The sequence below is a fragment of the Trachurus japonicus genome, chromosome 3 (genome assembly GCF_045865225.1).
Source record: "Trachurus japonicus isolate A0001 chromosome 3, Traja_1.0".
NCBI classification, from domain to species: domain Eukaryota; kingdom Metazoa; phylum Chordata; class Actinopteri; order Carangiformes; family Carangidae; genus Trachurus; species Trachurus japonicus.
This window is the reverse complement of record NC_140909.1, coordinates 10,111,513-10,130,825: the sequence shown is the minus strand read 5'-3', so window position 1 is coordinate 10,130,825 and position 19,313 is coordinate 10,111,513. Positions and strand designations below refer to the sequence as shown.

The 19,313-nt window shown below is 40.2% G+C and overlaps 2 protein-coding genes across 3 annotated transcripts in view; one reads left to right on the top strand and one right to left on the bottom strand.

Moving 5' to 3' along the window:
• vat1l (vesicle amine transport 1-like) overlaps nucleotides 1-19,313 on the bottom strand; it is a 321,886-nt gene that overhangs the window by 172,639 nt on the left and 129,934 nt on the right. The window lies entirely within an intron of this gene.
• On the top strand, nucleotides 618-15,686 carry stk33 (serine/threonine kinase 33). 2 transcript variants are annotated; one of them, XM_085760418.1, is made up of 14 exons: nucleotides 618-745; nucleotides 6,634-6,744; nucleotides 7,310-7,423; nucleotides 7,554-7,658; nucleotides 7,837-7,975; nucleotides 9,647-9,732; nucleotides 10,339-10,423; nucleotides 11,010-11,085; nucleotides 11,174-11,286; nucleotides 11,421-11,506; nucleotides 11,593-11,665; nucleotides 12,252-12,418; nucleotides 13,048-13,143; nucleotides 13,512-15,686. In XM_085760418.1, exons 2-14 carry the CDS (start codon nucleotides 6,634-6,636, stop codon nucleotides 13,698-13,700), a joined length of 1,440 nt encoding a protein of 479 aa, XP_085616544.1. In that variant the 5' UTR covers nucleotides 618-745; the 3' UTR covers nucleotides 13,701-15,686. The 2 variants fall into 2 exon arrangements, with proteins under 2 accessions (XP_085616544.1, XP_085616551.1); XM_085760425.1 differs by having other exon boundaries at nucleotides 11,593-11,670.

Here is a 19,313-nt window from a genome sequence, read left to right as displayed (position 1 = left end):
ATAATACTTTTTACATACAAACCATCTTTGAAGAGCTTATCAGATGTGATGTTTAGCCTATGTAAAGCTGAAATAATTTGTCAAGTAATTGATTTGTCAACTTACAAAACATTGCTCGGACAGTTGTCTTTTTAAAATTGTTGATGTAATTTTAAATTCTGTGATGCAGTATTTTTATTTTAATTTTATTTTTTACAATTTTTTATTATTACTTTTACTGAATATTGAGTTTGTTTGAAGTTTGCTGTCACAGCTGCTTTCATCATAGAAATAAACGTTATTCTTGTCTTTCCTTTATAATGTAACATACCCTTGTAAATTACTATTTTGAATGCCAAATTTCTAAAGATTTTAATTCAGTAAAAGAAATGAATCAACTGCTCCAGCAACAACTTTAACCACTAGATGGAGACACAGGACCGAGCAATAAAATAGCAGGCTACAACAGATTACCACTGCACTGGGCAACAACTCGTTTCCTTTTAGGCTTGTGTGTCCACACATCAGAAAGCTTCAGGGCTGTTTTGAGAGTTTTAAACCCGGTGCAGGTCCAGTTGTGGTGAGGTTTGTCACACACGCACGCACGCACGCACACACACACACACACGCTCCGAGTCTTCGAATCCAGCAGGAGCCGCGTCCATTCATTGGAGTTTTTGTCCCTCCTCGCTTCCCGTACTCACTCGCAGAAAAAAAGTTTTTTTGCGTGGAGACACAACCTGCGGGAAATGATCTCCTCTAAAAGGTGAGAAACTTTTCCTCACCTGCTCTTACAACAGCTGCTGCCTCAGTGTGTCTCATGGTACGTTCACGTGTTTGTCTTTTTATTTATTTGTAGCCATTTGACAAAAGGTTTGTGCAACTTTACACTTCGTTGCCAAGACAACGCGTGAATGCAACCTGCAATGACTGTCGCTCCTCAGGCTTTCTGTGCTGTTTGAGGATTTAATAACAACAGATTAATTAGTGTTTTAATGTTACACGAAGGTCAGTGACAGAGTGACATTTGATGAGTTGAGCTATACGAGGAAAGCGAAGGATTTCAAATTAACCACGAGACATTTAATTGCACAAATATGACGAGGAACATTACAGAGCAGGAAAATACCATCACAGATCAATATAACAACAAAACCTAATTAGTTTAACCCTTTCAAGCATGAATAATTAGATAAAGTAAAGTAAAAGAAAAAAAATCATGCAATTTCTTTTTCAAAACCTTGAATTTTGAAGGAGTTGTGAATCTGTCCACTGTATTGGACACCATGCAGTTAATGGAGCTCAATGTTTTGATATGTTTAGATATGTATAAACACAGAACAGCATTTAATGACAATAAAAATAGAGAGGACATATAATTCTAGATCTGAATGTGTGTGTCTGTTTGTGTGTGTGTGAGCGAGAGAGAGCAACCTGTTGTTAGGTGAAGACACAGACTGTAAGAATTGAAATAATTTGTCAAATCTAAAGACTATTCAATATTGACGTTTAACAAAACTATTCACTTGAAATTCTATCAAAAGTTAAACAAAACACACAAAAAAGGTAATCTCAATATATAGGCCTAATTGGCAGGGTATACTCTTTAGTGCGTAGCATCCACTGGAGTGGACACATCTGTTTTCATTCATGGAAAAACAACTACAAGAAAAACTGCAAAAAGGGCTAGGGTTAGTTATCTTATTTAGATGAAAAATCATTTTTCTGCCTGTCTAATTCTCTGTCCTTATAATGATTTAGCTGTTCCTGACCAACGTTGTGCATTTCCTCCTCTGTCTGCCATTTTGAATTTCTCATACAAACCTCAAAATGATAAAAAGATACAATAATAATCATTTGGAATTGTAGAAAAGAGTTTTGAAAAGCGCTACCTGATGGTTAAGTAATGATACTACAGCCCAAATAGTTGAAAATGGCTTCCAAATTTCTGTCCACTGTAGTGTCCACCTGAAGTGTAAAGCGTAAGCTTAGCTGCAGTAGAGCACAGTGTAAATGTGTTGGCCAGCTGATTGAAAAAGCACAAAATCACCCCGGCAGGTGGACAATGAATGATTTATAACTGAGGGTGTAGACATCTGTGTATTCTGATATGAATGTGCTGACTTCTCTTGTCATCGGAATGAATTCGATTTGCTCTTGTTTCTGCTATGGCCTACATTTTTATAGATGTTTGCCCTCCTAGCTTCGCAAAGCTGAGCCCAGCAAGGGCAGAGATTAGCTTGAACCAGGATTAAACCAATGAGAAAATTTGAATTTGTTGGCCCTTATCTCCCAGCGACATGTGGAGTGCTCTGAGCAAATAGCAGAATTTGATCTTTTGCTTCCTTTTGGGCAAAGCATGTTTTCTTGCCAATAGACACTTATCAAACATGACCACTGAAGACAGGAGGAATTCTTGGAGGGGCCTTTAAATTATTTGTTTATAGGGACACTACATCCATTACTTGTTTTCTGAATATGGGAATAGGATCTTAAAGCACCTCCTGGATACCACCCCCTGCCAGACGTGCTTCTGTATGACTGTAATACAAATAACATGTGACATTTTTGAGTCTCTTGAAAGATGTTTGACATAAAATTTTGACTTTACAATACGTAACTGTGATGTGTGGTGTTAAGACTATAAAACAAGAGCTAGCATGCAAATAAAAAAAAAAAAAACTCAACTAAATATTTCACTGTCTATATGTCAATTTGGCCGAACAACATTTTCTATATTCAAAAATTGTATCAGGAACATCCTCACAAATGAATCATTTTGTAATTTCCAATTACAGGAACACTACATGTAGGTATACTGTTTGCTCGGTGTAGGAATTTTGTTCGTCCTGTAGATCGTTAACTCTCAGGTGTTTTTTTTTCCACAGCTGTGTAGTTTGTGTGTTGTGGTGCTTTAATGACTTGATTACATTTGGACCACAAGCTTTGATAATCTCTCTCTCTCATAATATCAAGGTTCACCCCATAACTTAGCGCAGTAGATGGGCTCTATATTTGCATTCTAAACATGCAATTTCTTGCCTCATCAGGTAATGTAATTCCACGCTTCATTAGGACTGTGAAGTTTATCATTTGTCATCAAAGCCAAGCTGTCAATAAATGATTAAGTTTCACATAAGGAAAATGTAATATTTGGGCTCATGCAAAACGGATAGCGGTGTACATTTTAATTGGAGTTTGTAACATTCTGCTTTTGTTTGATTTTCAGCCTGTGTTTTAGCAGCTACTTGTTACAGCTAGAGGCGCTGTCATTAGAGAGCAGCTAACACCTCCTTCATTCTGCTGTTTGTGCCATTAAGGAAAACAAGTTAAGCAATAATGTAATATCCTGATGGTTCAGTTGAAACTGCTTTGAAACTGTGGTGTCACCAGTATAATGCTATTTCTTTCCAGGTGGCACCACTGCTGAATTTTGGTCGGTCTCCTTTAGCTGTAGGGGTGCAAACAGCTATCATTTCTATCATTGATTAATCTCTCAATCAGCTATATTGGCTATAAAATGTGAGAAAATGCTCCTAAATATTTAATTTACTACAGCTGAAGGTTATATCAGTCTTCAACTCAAACATCAACCAGATAAAATCAGAAAAGTTCACATTTTAAAAGCCAAAACCAGACCCAATATAACAGAAACAATTGATTACCATCAATTTACCTGTAATGACCACATGACCAAAGTCGGTGGAATGACCTTATATCCTGCAGGGTAAATGATAATTATAATATTATTAGGTAGACGATAGCAAAAATGCATATTACAGATGGGAAAAAGCAGCTCATGAAGCAATTTGATTTGGTTGACAAAGTCCTATAGGTCAGAAACGGTTGTCCTTGCAATTTCACGTCAATCGATGGATTGATCAACAGACAATTTGTTACAGCCTTAAATGGGGTATATTCACTTTCACCACTTTGTACTTTGGAGGAGCTTTTCAGACCTTGTAGATCAGTGGCAGTGGCACAGGGCAGTAGAAAAAAAAAAGATTGTCAGAATAGTGTTTGACCTGTTCAACAGTTTTATGTCAGGGAATGTAAGGCACATTGGAGCCTCTAAGGGGCTGATGAGGGTGGGAGAAAGAGTAAATATACATTAACTCAAGTTAATGAAAGACAAGCAGGTTTAAGGGACGAAAAGTTACACAAGATCAGAGTCATCCTTTGTATGTCTGTGCTTTGTTTGTTCCAAAGTGACATTGATTTTGTGTGCTCAGTTCTCCGACAGTGTCCCCCACACTCCCAGTCATTAGGTACTTTGTGTATTTATTCACTCAGTAGAGTAAAGAAACAGAAATTGCTGTCTGACAGAATGATGGAGAAATGAGGCAAGTATGGGCTTGACTTGTGATGAACCGTCAGCTCTAATTACCTCCTGGTGAAACTGGAGATGAGGCAAATTCAATGTAAGAGGTGGACGTCGGCCTGTCTCCTTGGAGCTGCTGTGTGTGTACTGATGTTTGCTCATCTTTCAGGGCGTCTGTGTGTGAACAAAGACCATTACGTTTTTGACATTGGTCATTTGTGCCGTCAACTCCAATTTAGTCATTATTTGACCTAGTTAATATTATATATTTATTCTTTGACTAGTCCTCAATCCGTGTCGAGCTGGAATAAGAGATCCACTCAGTGAATTTGCTAATACTGTTACACTTGACTTTATCAAGACTCATTCAACACCTGGTCACATTGCACACGATGTTCTGGTACATGACAGATAATTGAGCCATAATGGAGGGCATCTTAGGTGCACTGGTGGCACAGAGGCGCAACCTGTACCTACCACTTATTTTCAACAATGTGGTCATGCAACGAATTCATTTTTGGACACATTTTTGAGTTGTCAATGCATCTACATGTACGACTCCTGGAAACTCAACCAAAGAGTGGTGGGATTTAGTAAGTAAGCAGATTCCTGCCTGTTTGTTACAGCTGGATTTGTTGGTTCTGTCAGTGGCGTTTATATATTTTTGTTTTAACCTTGGCAGCAGGAGCAGTGGTGCCATGTGTTGATCAGGGTTCAAATAGTTGCAATTCTTGGGTGCATCCAGGCCCAGATCTGATCATGTCAGGGTTAATCTTCCACCTCCATCTCCTCCAGTCCTCGGTTTGAGTGGTGAGCGGTCAGGTGCAGTGAAAAAGTTTTAAGTTATTAAGTTTAGGAGAAAAAAAGGAAAAGAAAACAACAAAACAAAATGAAAAACAAGTAAGTAATTTATTTTGTGCTCTGACCTGTAGTTTGACCCGCAGTCTTAGAAACACAAGTCTAGAGATTGCAGACAGACAAACCCGGGCTTAAAGCAATTGAAGACCTGTGTCCGTGAGTGACCCACTTTAAGGCCGGGCTACTTGGCCCGACCTGACCCTGATATCTCATTTCCTTTGAATCAGGGATCTGGGGCTAAGGACCAGACACCTCTGTCTTGGAAACACATGAGGCGCACAGGACCCTCCTCCTCCGGTTACAGTCCCCAGTGATACACTCATCACATGCCTCTGTCCTCCGCAAATGAGCTGTGATTGAGGTGATTGGAACTTCCAGAGGCTGTCACAATCATTTTGATTGGAGAATAGACAGGAGATAATGGGAGAGACAGGCCTGTTATGAGAGCCCTGTCAGGGCTAAAATAATGCATCGGAGTGAAGAGGTTAAAGACACCGTTTCCTTGTTAATAATTAATTGCTGTGCGTGTGGTGGATCCACTTCATCGCTCCCAGTCATCACTTGATAATTGCTTTACATTTAATTTGGCTTTAGAGACTGTTTTTCAAGCTGGGTAAATTGTGCTTAAACTTAATATGGGCTCAGACAGAGACAGCGGTTTGGTCATAAACCACTGATAAAAGAAGGGACAAGTTAGAATAAGTAAAGTAGTAAAGACTCACAGAGCCTTTACAAGTGTGTACTTCTTCAAGTGTAGACTTTTTTTTTTTTAATTCAGTCTTCAGAAACTAAATTAAAAATAATATCTATAATACTGGTAAAATAACCTTCAACAAGAATTGTGTTAATTACATAATGCTTGAGAATACTTGTGTTAACCTCTCAGTCCTGAGGCAATTAGTCAAATGACAGATAATGGAGCATTCGCATGATAATTGACAATATATTATAGTAGGCCTACTCTTGTAAGTCATTTTAATGTCAAAAATCTCAAATGTCAGAATGTGCTGCTTCTTTCTGTTTCGTGTCGTACTGTTGGAAATGTAATGTCTTTGGGTTTTGGACTTTTACATGCAGTGGTGATGGTGTACACAGTGAGAACAATCTAGTATCCATAATTAGGCATGATGGTGAACTGGGTCATGAAAGAATGAGAAAACCTACAGTTGAAGTGTCTTTTGTCTTGGCCGACTAGGTAATGCTTGGATGATGGATGTTTGTTTTTTAAGGTTGTGCATGGACTTTTGGTAATCAGTAGTCAATGTAAAGTGATAATAATCATATCTATTGTCTGTAATAAACACAACATTTTAAGAAATCCCACTCCATGACTTCATTAAAAACAATATTGAACAGATTTTTCCATCGAAACTGTCAAAGAAATGCATCTATTTTGTCACGGGCAGCCTTATTATCTCATGACTTGATGAGGAATTTCAAGGCGATAATGACTGCCCTCTCCCTTCCATCTCTAGATGACAGAAGCAGATGTTAGTGGATTAGACAAGGTGTCCCCGAGGACCAACAGGGACACAGCGGAGAGGGAGGTGCCTGTCAAACGCCTGGAGAATGATGCTAAGCTCAGGGTAAGGAGCCCCTCTATACACTACATGATCCCATTACAGTCCTGTGTTGTGCTGTGGGACCACCAGTGAAGAAGTCACACATAGTCACTGGTGACCTCTATAGTTCCCTCTATCTGCACCAGAAGGGGATCAAACTTCACTTTGCTGCTGTATAGCCCCCCCCTTCCTCTCTTCACGAGGGAATTTGACTGCTCCCTTTGCCAAATTCGAAACAGCCAGTGCTCAGCCTTGCATGCACACAGATAATGATCAAGTTAATTAGACCTGAGATTGAAGGAACTGCAGCAGCAACTTAATCATTTGTAACTTGATTAGAAATACTATATTCTGCAACTCCAGGGACCAGAAGCTTTCAGGGTTTTTTTTTCCAGAGCGCCTGAAATTAGGATGTACTTCGGATTTCAGGTCTTGAGCGAAGACATAATGTTTTTGTAATCCAAAACAGTGGAATGATCCTAAAGTCCTAAACACAAGCTCAAGGGAAATCCTCTGCTGTCTCTGACTGACAGGAGCAGGTGTAGTTTACAAATGTAGTAAAGTTGCCTTTCTTTCCTATCCCCCATAGGAAATTTATGAATTTGGAAGAAAATTGGGTCAAGGTAGCTTCGGAGTTGTTTATGAAGCAACCCACATTGGGACACAGACAAAGTGGGCTATAAAGGAGGTTTGCAGACCAGCGGTGAGTACATTTGGCGTCCCCGTGGCAAGTCTGTTTTTTAGCGTGATAAGAAGTTGTTCTAATAAGAGAGAGTTTACCGTTGGGCCGTAACTGTGCTGAAACTCCATCAGCTGACCTTCTGTCACTTCAGGCAGGAAGTTGGAAAGTCGAGATGCTGGAGCATGAAATAAACATTCTCAAACAAGTGAATCACAACAACATAATACATCTAAAGGAAGTCTATGACACGCCCAAGGTAAGCATCGCTGTCCTGAACCTCACAGACTCAAAGTAAGCCTATTTAAGAGAGTCGGCCGTGAGTGATGATATGACATATAATCTCCCATTACCGTGTGTCCTCTGCATAAATATTCCTGTTAAGCGCACGCAAATTGACTTTGTGGTTTGGATGCATTTTCTTTGTTTGTTTCTAGATGATGTATTTGGTTACTGAGCTGTGTGATGGAGGTGAACTGAGGCAGCTGCTGCACCGGAAAGGCTTCTTCACCGAGGACGAGACGAGGCACATCATCTGTAGCTTAGCTGACGCCGTCGCCTACCTTCACAAAAGAAGTAAAGTCACTCTGCAGGTTGACATTTTGATAGTATTAACAAAATGATCTAGAAAGAAACAAGTATCTTAAAATCTATTATTTCTGCTGCTGTGATGATATGGGTGTTAAATGGTATTGAACTTGTTGATGAGTTACTTCACATGCATCATATTCTCTCCTTAATTAAACTTGAGTGGTACTGGATAATGTTTTAGTCTGGGACATTTTAGATAAATACACCACTGGAATTAGAAATACTGTGCTTCACTTAGATTGTTATTGGGCTACAGTGCCATTATTACACAGCTGTGTTGCCCTCTTTGACTCCATTGAGACTCCTTGCCATTATAGCTCTCAGTCATTATAGAAGCATGGCTCATTTTGATAAAAGAGAAATAATAAACAACTGCCAGGAAACAACATAATAAACATTTTAATTAAATCTACGTGTTTCATTTGGAAAGGCCTTTTCCCCTTCTAATGGCGAAATCTGTGGTTAGAGGTAATTTAGGACACTGTCTGGCAATAAAGCATCATTACATGTGGCTAATGACTGATTTACAACAAACTAGGGAGCAATACTGATTAATAGGTGTGTTCTCTCATGGAAAGTCCCCCGTGGTAGTTTTCCTCACCTTGTTACAGAGACGTGATGCTAATGAGAAAACACTGCCTTCTCTTTCTCTTTTTGTCACTTTGTCAGCCTCTGTTGTTAGACTTAACTGCACTTTGTTTGTGCTCGGTGGTATTTTGAGCTTTAACACAGCTTCAACACACCTGCTGGTAACAACATAGTAAATTTTGCCTGTTCATTTAACTACTAACACTGCAGATCCAACTGTTTTATTAAATAAGAAGAACATTTTTTTGAGAAGTAACCAGGATAATTATTACCAAAACACAATGCACCAATGATGGTGTAGTATTAAGCAACTATAATGTGTTTTCCTCTCATTATTATTTCATTAAATAACTAAAAGAAATGCAAAACTCATGTATGTTAAATAAGCACTTGTTATTTAGTTTGTATAATTACCAAATAACCTTGACAAATATGAAAGCTGCAGCATTGGATGAAAAAAAATTCAGAAGCTGGCTGTATTCACACCAGTTGGTCTCACTTACCTTTCACACACCATCAACCCTGTTGTGTTATATATTTGGTTGCTTAAACCAGTGCAGTGAAAAGAACTGCCCAGGGCAAATTGTATTTTTCCTCCTGCCTTCTCTCACTCCACCAAGTTTTGTTAACAATGCCCTTCATCCTGGAACTACTGTAAGCAAAAATAAACAGATCACTGTGTCTGTGTGTGTTTGACACATAGCTGGTTCAAAATGACATGTATTTTCTAAAGATGTAAGACCTGCCATGTTGTCATGAGTAAGTAAGTTTGGAGCTGTGTTGTTTTAGCCACCTGATAAATGTAAATCCAACATTCACTCTCTTTTAACTCTGTTTTGGCCTCTCAGCTTCTGGAAGAAATACTATATGACATCTTGTCCAAGACGACTGTAGAGTTTGTGATATTCTTACTATTACGAGCAACTCCATTTCCGCTCATTTGATCCATATTGTTATAATGTTGTTATAATCCTGAATGAATATTGATCCAAAAAGCCAGCTGAGTAAATCCAGTTGCCACTTACACCAATGTTAAACTCATGATGTCTGTCTCCTTGTATCTGACAGATATAGTTCACCGCGACCTAAAACTTGAGAACATCCTTGTGAAGAATTCTCCAGATGCTGATGATAATGAAAGGATTAATATCAAGGTAAGATGGTGAAACTTTCTATCAGTCCTTCTTGTCCATTCTACAAGACCACGATGGGCACTTTTTTTCCTTTTATTTCCTCTATATTTAGTAGCTTTAAATACTCATCTCATTATGATAGACTCCCTCTGGTCTTCCTTTGTATTACACCTTCAGAAAGAAAAGACCTTAAAACGAATCACCAGCTGAGCACAGCATGTTTTGTGCATTGACAACGAGCCAGCCAAAGCAAATACTTGTTGTATGAGTATGAGCTAAAACAAGACTTGACCACAGCATAAACACCCCTGTCTATTTCTGCATAGACACTCACACTGTACATTTTGTGAGAAATCGTTGCCACATGTACTCTATCACAGCCGTTGGTCCTCTCTTCTGGATGTTCTTGCTCTTGTGATGATGTGATACCTCTTTGTAAATACAAGGAGCTACAGCTTTAACACCTGTGTAGCTATTTGTGTGAAAAGTCAAGGGTCACTGTTTGCTCTCAAGCATTGTGTTTCTGTCAAAGAGGCCTGAGACACAGAATTTAGTACAGGTTCTGTCAGCGCATCTACATCATGTTTATTTCTATCACCTTTTCCTTAAGTGCTTTTCTCTGCCTAGGTGACGGACTTTGGATTATCAGTGAGGACCGGTGTGGGGATTGAGAACATAATGACAGAGCCCTGCGGGACTCTGGGCTATATGGGTATGACACCACATTTTTGATTCTACCATGGAGAGCAGCCAATGTGAGACATTTAAAATCCGACACATGGTGATTTGATATGCAGTGAGCGTAATTTTGTTTTTCTACGCACATGCACTTATAAAGACTCACTACATGGTGCTAAGGAGTCTGTAGAGCAAGCTAGCTACTATATGGCATCATTTGGTTTCACGTTATTCCACTGATGAACAATTTGTGGAGGTAATGTGCCAAAAAATGTAATAATGTACAAGGAAAGAAGGGAAAACACAGACTAGCTAATGGCAACATGGATATGCAAAACATTCCTCAAAATTTTGCAGCCAGTACTGTTCTAACTTGCAGTCTTTTACACCTCCATTTTTATTTGTGCATTATCTTCTATGGTCCCTTTATGCCACCAACTGTGGACACCCTTACCACCCTGGGAATCAACAAAATGATGCAAACATGTTTGATTTATGTACTGAAACACTGATCACCAACATCAGTGGTAGTCGAAAACAGTTTAAACCAGTCAATTTTATCCTAGAAATTTCCAAATCTTAGATAAAAGTTAAGTCTCACATTTGTATGTGTATTTCAGCACCTGAAATGATGAGTGGTCACGGTTACAGCCTGTGGTGTGATTTGTGGAGCATAGGAATCGTTATGTATATGTTGTAAGTAGATACACATACATATATTTATACACACACACACACACACACGTACTGTGACTAGATGTGCCTGAGCCGTGTGTCCTTGCAGGTTGTGTGGAGAGTCTCCATTTGTGTCCAGAAAAAAGACAAAACTAATTGATGAGATCATGAGCAAAGAAATCACATTTACTCAACCCATCTGGGCCGAAGTCAGTGACTCAGGTGACACTTAATCCCCCTCTCATTCATAAATAAATGTAATAATTGTAATCCCTCTTTAGTGATATACACATTGGATACATGCTGTTTATCTGTTCAGATTGTTACTAACAATCTCACTGGCTTTGTCTCAACAGCAAAAACTGTCGTGATGTGCCTCCTGAACACGAACCCAGCCGACCGCATGTCCGCCGACCAGCTACTAAACAACCCATGGATTACAGTAAGGCGCCGACTCCACCCGCCGCATTCATAAACTTTACCAAATGAGTCACATGAGGAGCTCTTACTGGGTGCTTTGTTCAACAGGGTGACACTAATGTGCCTGTTATAGAGTCCAATGCGATGGATATGATGCGCAACCAGCTGGAAGAGAAGGAGAGTAAGGCAATGATGATGATTTATTTTACATCAAATAACATAATCCAGGTCACAGTTTGATAACATGCTGTTTGACAAGGTGTTCTGGTGTATGAAAATCATGAAGAGGAAGCAAAAAAAGAAAAAAAATCATCTTAAAAGTTTTGTTTTTTAAGTTTTAAGTCTCTTGAACTCACGGTTGGTTTCAGTTCAGGAGTGTGAGTTAACTGTAAATGTAGCATGAAGCGTTAGTGGTGTTGCTGCGATTGGCTTCAGTTTTATTTGCTTATTTCTCCTTAACTGCTGAACTGCTAAAATACTATAATTGAGATGTCCTGATATATAATTTTAACAGATACCAACCAGCCAATTGGAAACATTTTCTTTCACGCAGTGCACACAGAACTGTTGAATATACCAGTGTTACTAAATGAGGTCAAATTATTAAAACCAACACAGCGGCCAATTTTTATGCACATAAATATGTGGGATTTGATTATTACAGTGGAGTGCACAGAGGCAGAGAGTGGGGATGGAGGGAGAGAGTGGTAAACCAAAGCCACGTGGGATTATTCGATGTTGATGTTATTTAAAATTATCCACAATAGGAGAAAAGACTCTGGAGGACTTGTCCCTTGCCTCCTCTCAGGACACCCAGACCCCGCCCCCGGTCCCAAGTGCAGCTTCGCCAGAAACAGACAGTAACCACAAGAGCCCTGCTAAAGTTGGCCCTGAAAAAGACGGCAGCTGTGGACCCTCCACATCCACCAAGACGGTACTGTATCTGGTCTAGTCTCTACTTATATAGCACTTATTAAAGCAGAAGTAAGCAGAATATTGTATGTTAATATAAGTCTTAAGTAGTTATATCTTCCGACAGCAATCACTTATATAGAGTGTTTGGTCTGAAACACGGGTCTGTCAGTCACTCTGCTCTGCTGTAAGCCGAGGAGAAAACTTTCCTTGTATCCTACAACCTTTATCCAATGAGGAGAGAGAACGGCATAAAGGGGCGGTCCTCTCTGTGTGTGCAGCCAAGGGATGCGTGTGAATGTGGTGACGTAGGGACGAGGGCGGGGACTGCTAACTCCATCGGCTGACAGGAAGTTAGCCAAAACGACCGGATCGCTTACTTCTGCTTTAATCACTGTCTGTGGTTAACGTTATGTCTGGTAGTTGAGACAATTACTCATTCATGCTGTGCTCTCTAATGTTACCGTGTTGGTTTGTTTATGTATCATTAATGTCACTATCCATGTGGTTATAAGTAACTGTGGATCTCAACAAAAAAAAAAGTAAAGTACCATCCTATAGGTCGGGCTTCATCTATAATGTATGGTCATGGAATCCAGGTACAGATCTCTCACGTTTCGCTTTGGGTTGCTCTTGTATGTTGGAATAAAGAGTAAAAACAGTGGGGTCGGCCTCCAGCAGGACAAACGCAGGAATGGCCTGGACACCTCAGGACTGTCTCAGACAACCACCACCACCACCACACAGGTTTGTGAGACCTTCTGCTACTTTGTCTGTTCAGTTCAATTTAATTTTATTCTTCAATTTAAGTTTTCTACTGGCACTTGACATACTTTGAAGTTTTACATTTTACAGGTTTTAAATTAAGAATCCTCAAACTACAAATATCTACTTTGCATTTTAAACAGAAACTTTCTCACCAAACAGCCACCATGTTTCTACATTACCATGCATATTACTTTTTATATTCAGCCGCCACTAGATGGTGCCAGATTTACCTAAAACAGAGGATGTCAGTGGAGGTGTAACCATGCAGCTGCTTTTTTTTTTTCTTTCTACATGAATGTGATAGTTAATTCTGTCATGTAAGATGAATATGAATCGTATTCCTGCAGTCTCACGCCGGTGTGAAACCGACCGCACAGCAAAGCGCCAAGCAGCACAGGCCTCAGGAGAAGAAGGACCTCAGTAACTCACAGAAATCAGTCCCTGACCTCAGTAAGGCAGAGAACCAGAGAGCAAGGGCCGGGCCCCGCAAACCACCAGCCGGCTCCAAGACTCATAACCATTCAGAGGAAACCTAAAAGTAATGAGCCTCATGATCACGAGCTTAGGAGTGAGAGTTTGGAGAGAACACAAGACTAGATGTGGACTATATTTTATATTCACTCTATTTAATTCTGCTTATTTTATATTAATTTTGTGATTTAGCAATCAATCAAAAAATGTGAATGTTAACTACTGTGAATGGTGCAACCATTATGGTGATGACCAGAACTTAGGCAGTGATAGCAGTGTCAAATAAAAGGGCTTCACATGCAGGTGTGAAAATAGTACAAGGAGTCCAAGCGGCCGAGTGTCCAGACTCAGCAGTTGTTCGTGCCAAAGGAAAGGCTCCTGCTCTGAGGTGTTCTCCTGGATGTGGTAACAAATGCTTATTGTTACACAGCCAACCATCTGAGCCAAATACAGACTCATACTTTTTTTTTATAGTGGCCGGCAGACACAGAGATTTAAATGAGTTTGTCAGATATTACTGGTGGCATCTGATTGGAAGTTTTTATTATAAAGCAGTGGAATAAAAACAGCCACCCTGGAGATTTGTGCTCAGCAAGGCTCATTATTATAATTTAAAACTATTATTAAGTGATTTACTTACTCTTAGCAGTATATCTTCTCATTAATAATGTCATCTCCTCATTTAAATACACAGTGTATGCCTTTTCCATATAGGAAGTAATAGTCACTCCAAAATGATTAAATCTGTGAAGTAGTGAATGTTAATTTATCACAGTGGGGAAAAAATAATAATTAGCTAGGTGTCAGCGATGTATTAATGTGGTTGGAGAATATCTTCAACAACAAATGTACAAATTAATTCCTTTAAAATTAGCATTTGTAGAAATGTGTGATTGCAACTTGAAGCTGTTTTTGAATCAGTAATTTATTTTTGTAAGTAATGTGCCAAATATAATAAAACACAGAACTGTTTGCATATTCACATTCAGTACAATTACAAAATATTTTGTATTGTTTTGTAATTACATGCTAAATGGCAGACAGTGCAGGAGATTGTACTGGTTATCATTTTACAACACCAAAGTGAGAATAGGGATTTTCTTCTTCTTTTTTTTCTGCTGTGACCTCTCAATTCCAAAAAACGCCCTATATGCAGTGACTGCACCCACTCAGTGTCAAAACAGAAAAACTGTCACACAGGCTGGTTACGCTCCATCTGAATGCAGAGGATTGGGACTGAGGGCAGCCACGGGTCTAATCTCATTTGGAGGCCATTGAAAGCAGTAGGAGCTACTTTGAGGGCACTGCCATTCAAACACAGGTTTTTTCCGCTGTAGAGAGAATAATCCCCAGCATAGATACAACATTAAAGTAGCCAAGCATAACACACAGAGGCTGAATTTCAAATTCACCCATTTGCATCTTGAAGTGAATGAGTGCCAACAATGGGGCCCTGTGTTCATACACAGGCTGTGTTTTAGTGGGTATGTGTAAATGTAGTGTGCGTTCATTGAAGCCGTTTTCAAAAGGTTTTTCTGCATTTCAAGGATGAGTCTTAAAAGTGTGGACACAGTATTTATTATGCTGTCCAGGTAAATATACCGGTGTTGGTTGATGTTTCTTGATGCGTAGAATAGATATGCAAAACTGTTTTTTCATTGTCACTAATTCGATTTTTTCTTAAAACACAGACAGTTTGAGAAAATAGATGAATAACACGTGAATTGTCTTTGATTCAAGCTGCTTGCCAAAATGACTGCAACATTACTGCAACATTATTGACACACTGTATACCCTGGGTTTACTCAGACTGGTATAAACAGCAGATGGAGCTGTAGCAAGTCGCTGAATTCATTTCCTGCAGTTAATCTGACAGGAGAGTGCTACCCTTAAAGCTTCCTACCTAGTTTTGTGCATGAAGATGTGTAATTAGAATTGATTGCTTGAGTCACTGCCCATTAAAATAGCAATGTCCATGTAATGTGTCACTAATTAATAAGTCGAATGGTTATGTCTTGATGGTCTGTTCCAACAAAATAAATGGTGAAGACGTGCTTTATTTTGGTGTTTGATTTTGTTTGTAGATAATTTGAGACACAAAAAACACACAGCAATTATTCACCTAGTGAGTTAAACCTCTTCTCCCTTTAGATCACCCCACTCCATTTGCATAAAGTCTGTTCAGATAACCTCATGTATGGCTAATTTTTGTCAGTAGAGGAGATGGGATTTCAAGCATATGGTCCTCATTGTCTTGAGCGAGACTTTTAATTAATTATGGGGAAACAAAAAAAACTCTCCAAATTGATTTGTGCAAGCAGAATATGACCTAAAGCAAATTATAGCAGTGCTTGTACACGCCTCAGGGTAGAACAAATTCGAAGAGAGTGAAACACATCAAGAAAATATGGAAGAATGGGTTTGTTCATATATGATGACAGTGGGCTCAGATGCTGTTAAAACACTGTCAGTTCTTATTGCTGCAAGAAAACAGGAGCCTCCAGTTTTACTTTTACTCCTTTGGCCAAAACAAGAGAGAGAAGCGAATGGAAGGAAGGGAGGGAGGGGGACAGAGCGAAAGAAGCTGGTGGATAGGTTAGGGGCGTGAATTTGGGACAAAGCATGGAGGCAAAGGAAATTAGAAAATTCGCCGGGATGGAACAAGGGATGCGCCCCCCCTAAAAAAAGCTTCCCCCCCTTTTCCTCCAGCAGTTCTCCTGACAGATGGGAGTAAGGGTGGGTGGGTTGACGGGCTGGAGGGATTAAAAAACTCTGCAGTCCCATTTTGGAGCCTGAAGAGAGTGTCACTCCTGCAAAGGTGGGGTGCAGAGAGGCACTTGTGGCGAGAGTCACGGGGCGTGTAAAGAGGGTGCACGCAGGCTAATGTCAAAAGAGGCAAGGATGCTTCCCGTCCCTCGGCCCCCCCCTCTGCGCCATCCACCTTTATCCACCGAGGAGCGAGGAGAGGGGGGCTTGCTAAGAGGGGAGGGTCCCTCTCAATAACCTTAATAGAGCTCCCTTTAATTAATCAGCTCATCTGCAGAGGCCCAATACCTGCAGCTGAACCCCCCTCCCCTCCCTCCACCCTCACCCCCAAACACAACATCCTCACACTGCTGCTGTGACATTGTGGTAATGAGGTAACACAGCTACAATGTCATGGAAATGTTGCGGAGACGTTATCTGTGGGAGCTCATCACACATGCTGATGTTCCTGATCCCCTTCAGTGTTTGTGTTGTGTGTGGAGATGCGTGTGTGTTCATGTATGCTGCTGCTGCTGCTGCTGCATCACGACACATACACGCACACACACACACCCACCAACCCCCCCACCCCACAAAATAACAGATACATATGGCCGAATGGCAGGATGAAACCATGATGCCTCTATTTCCACAGAAGAGAGGGTGGGTGGGTTGATGGGTGGGTGAGGTGGTGAGGTGGGTTGGGGGGTGCTCGCCTCAAGTAAACATTTGAAACAGATGGCAATTTCAAAGCAAGCCTCATCAATCTTTGTTGACCCTACCCCTTTTTAAAACTACTCTTATTTGGGATATTTGCAATTATAATACATACTGTAAGCTCATTTGAATATCAAATTAATTACTGAACACACTGGAGTAAATACCTCTTTTATAAGTCCTTGTTAAAAGTGAAAAGTTCTTGACTACGGTTGGATGGCGTGTTAATTTACAGTGATATCTAATCCCAAGTTACTTCACATAAAAGGCATTACTATACATATTTTAATGGGGAGGTGGTTGTTTTCATGGCAATTTTCTGCTAGAGTACATTTTTAATTTATTCATATTTAATTTATTGGTCTCTGCATACCCGCTCAGTAAAACTAATCAACACCATGTATGGGCCTCTTAAAGCCACATCTCTCCTTGGCAGGCAGACAGGCAGCCTCTGCATTAGGATAAGCTCTCCTCTCTTGTGCACAGAGCTGGGTGAAATGCCCTGCATTCAGTTAAGCAGGAGGATACCACCTCCAAGGAGACTATTCACTTCTCACAAACAACCTTTTAATCAGATGGGGGAAGAGAAAAAAAGGGTAGAAAATGAAAAATGTGCCCAGCCTTGAATGATCCAAAACATTTCAATTCCTGCAGATAGTGACCACCATCACTGTCCGCTGGGGACAATGCCTTTAACCCCCCCGCTTTCGGTTACTTCCTGCCATCAGACGTCTCTGCCCTTGAATTGGTTTTATGGGGCTTTTTGCAGTCATTTAGCAAAGTATGACTGGAGTTCTTATCACCTGACTACACTATACACTCCAAATATCTATCGACCCATTGACACACCTTGAGGAGGGTCTGCACAACCTTACACATGGAAATGATTTCAATTAATTACCATTCCCCTTTGACAAGGCAGAGAAGAGGGGGGAAACAAAGGAGCCCAGACAACAGGAGCATTTCTCTGGTGTAATGTGCACCATGTGTAATGAGCAGCGGAAAGGTCATTTGACACATTTCTGCCAGAATGAATTCATTTATTTCAAGCACTTAATTCTGTAGTCACCTCATTGGTGCACGGCTTGGCAGTGCACTCAGAGGGTGCATTACCACAAGTGGAGGCTTAGTTTCCTCCCAACAGCCAGTGCTGACCACAGGTCTGTGGGAATGCCTGAAGAGCAGAGAGATAGTGAAATGGAGTGTGGGAGATCAAATCACCCCTTCTATCATAGGAAAATCGCCTCCATCACCTTCAGTGTAATTGGAGCATTCATTACAGTTCAGTAAAAATGCAGGTTGCCATTAGATGGGCAATTTAAAAGTAGGCTCCTGGAGAATGAGAGACTTGAGGGGTCATGATACGGGGTCACAGTCAAGTAAATAATGGGAATTGGTCCCATGAGGTTTGGAAAACCACAAAGCCCGTGGTCACGCACCAAAATACAACTCAGCACAGGAAGAGAGGCAGGAATTCAATCATCAGACAGAAAATAAAATGCCCCCCTCGTGCCCTCTCAACAGCACAATAATTACAGTTAGAAAGGCAGAGTGTAATTTGCTGTCACATATTTACTCTAACCTGATGAGTTTAGAAAGTGTTGTGATGCTTGTGTGACAACTGGAAACGATTTTCTTATGTTAATCACTGCGCTTCTATTAAAGATGTGGGGGAAATACTGTGGAGCTATGAGGGAATTAGATTGTATTTTCCACCCACAGAGATGCTGGTTCCTATACGTACTGTATAAGCTATAAAGAATAGTTCAGTCGATTATCAAGTTCAACAAGCACACGCTAACTCTTCATGAATGGAGTCTCGTAAAAGTTTAGACTAATGAGAGAAGTTTGAGTGGGGAGGATGTTGCCGTCAGCTGCCACTAGAGGCCTCAGTCTGGCTGAAAGTTGGACCACTTTGTTTTTCAAACTACTGTTTTGCTGCTGCTGCTTATGTTTTGTACTTGTTTTCACATTTCTCTGCAGGGAAAGATCTCACTGTAAGCAAAACCAGAAATATTAGGTTGATCAAAGGAAGCATATTTAATGTGTTTAGGTTTGAAAACACAGTTGTTACTTATGTTCTGAAGGTTATTTTCTAAAACTTTGTTCTAAACAAAGAAAGCACAACAATAGCTCATCGGCTTATGTGCCGTCGTGCTTTGCTAACTGCAAACATGCCTGAAGTCAATACTGATAACATGATTTTAGATTCTCTT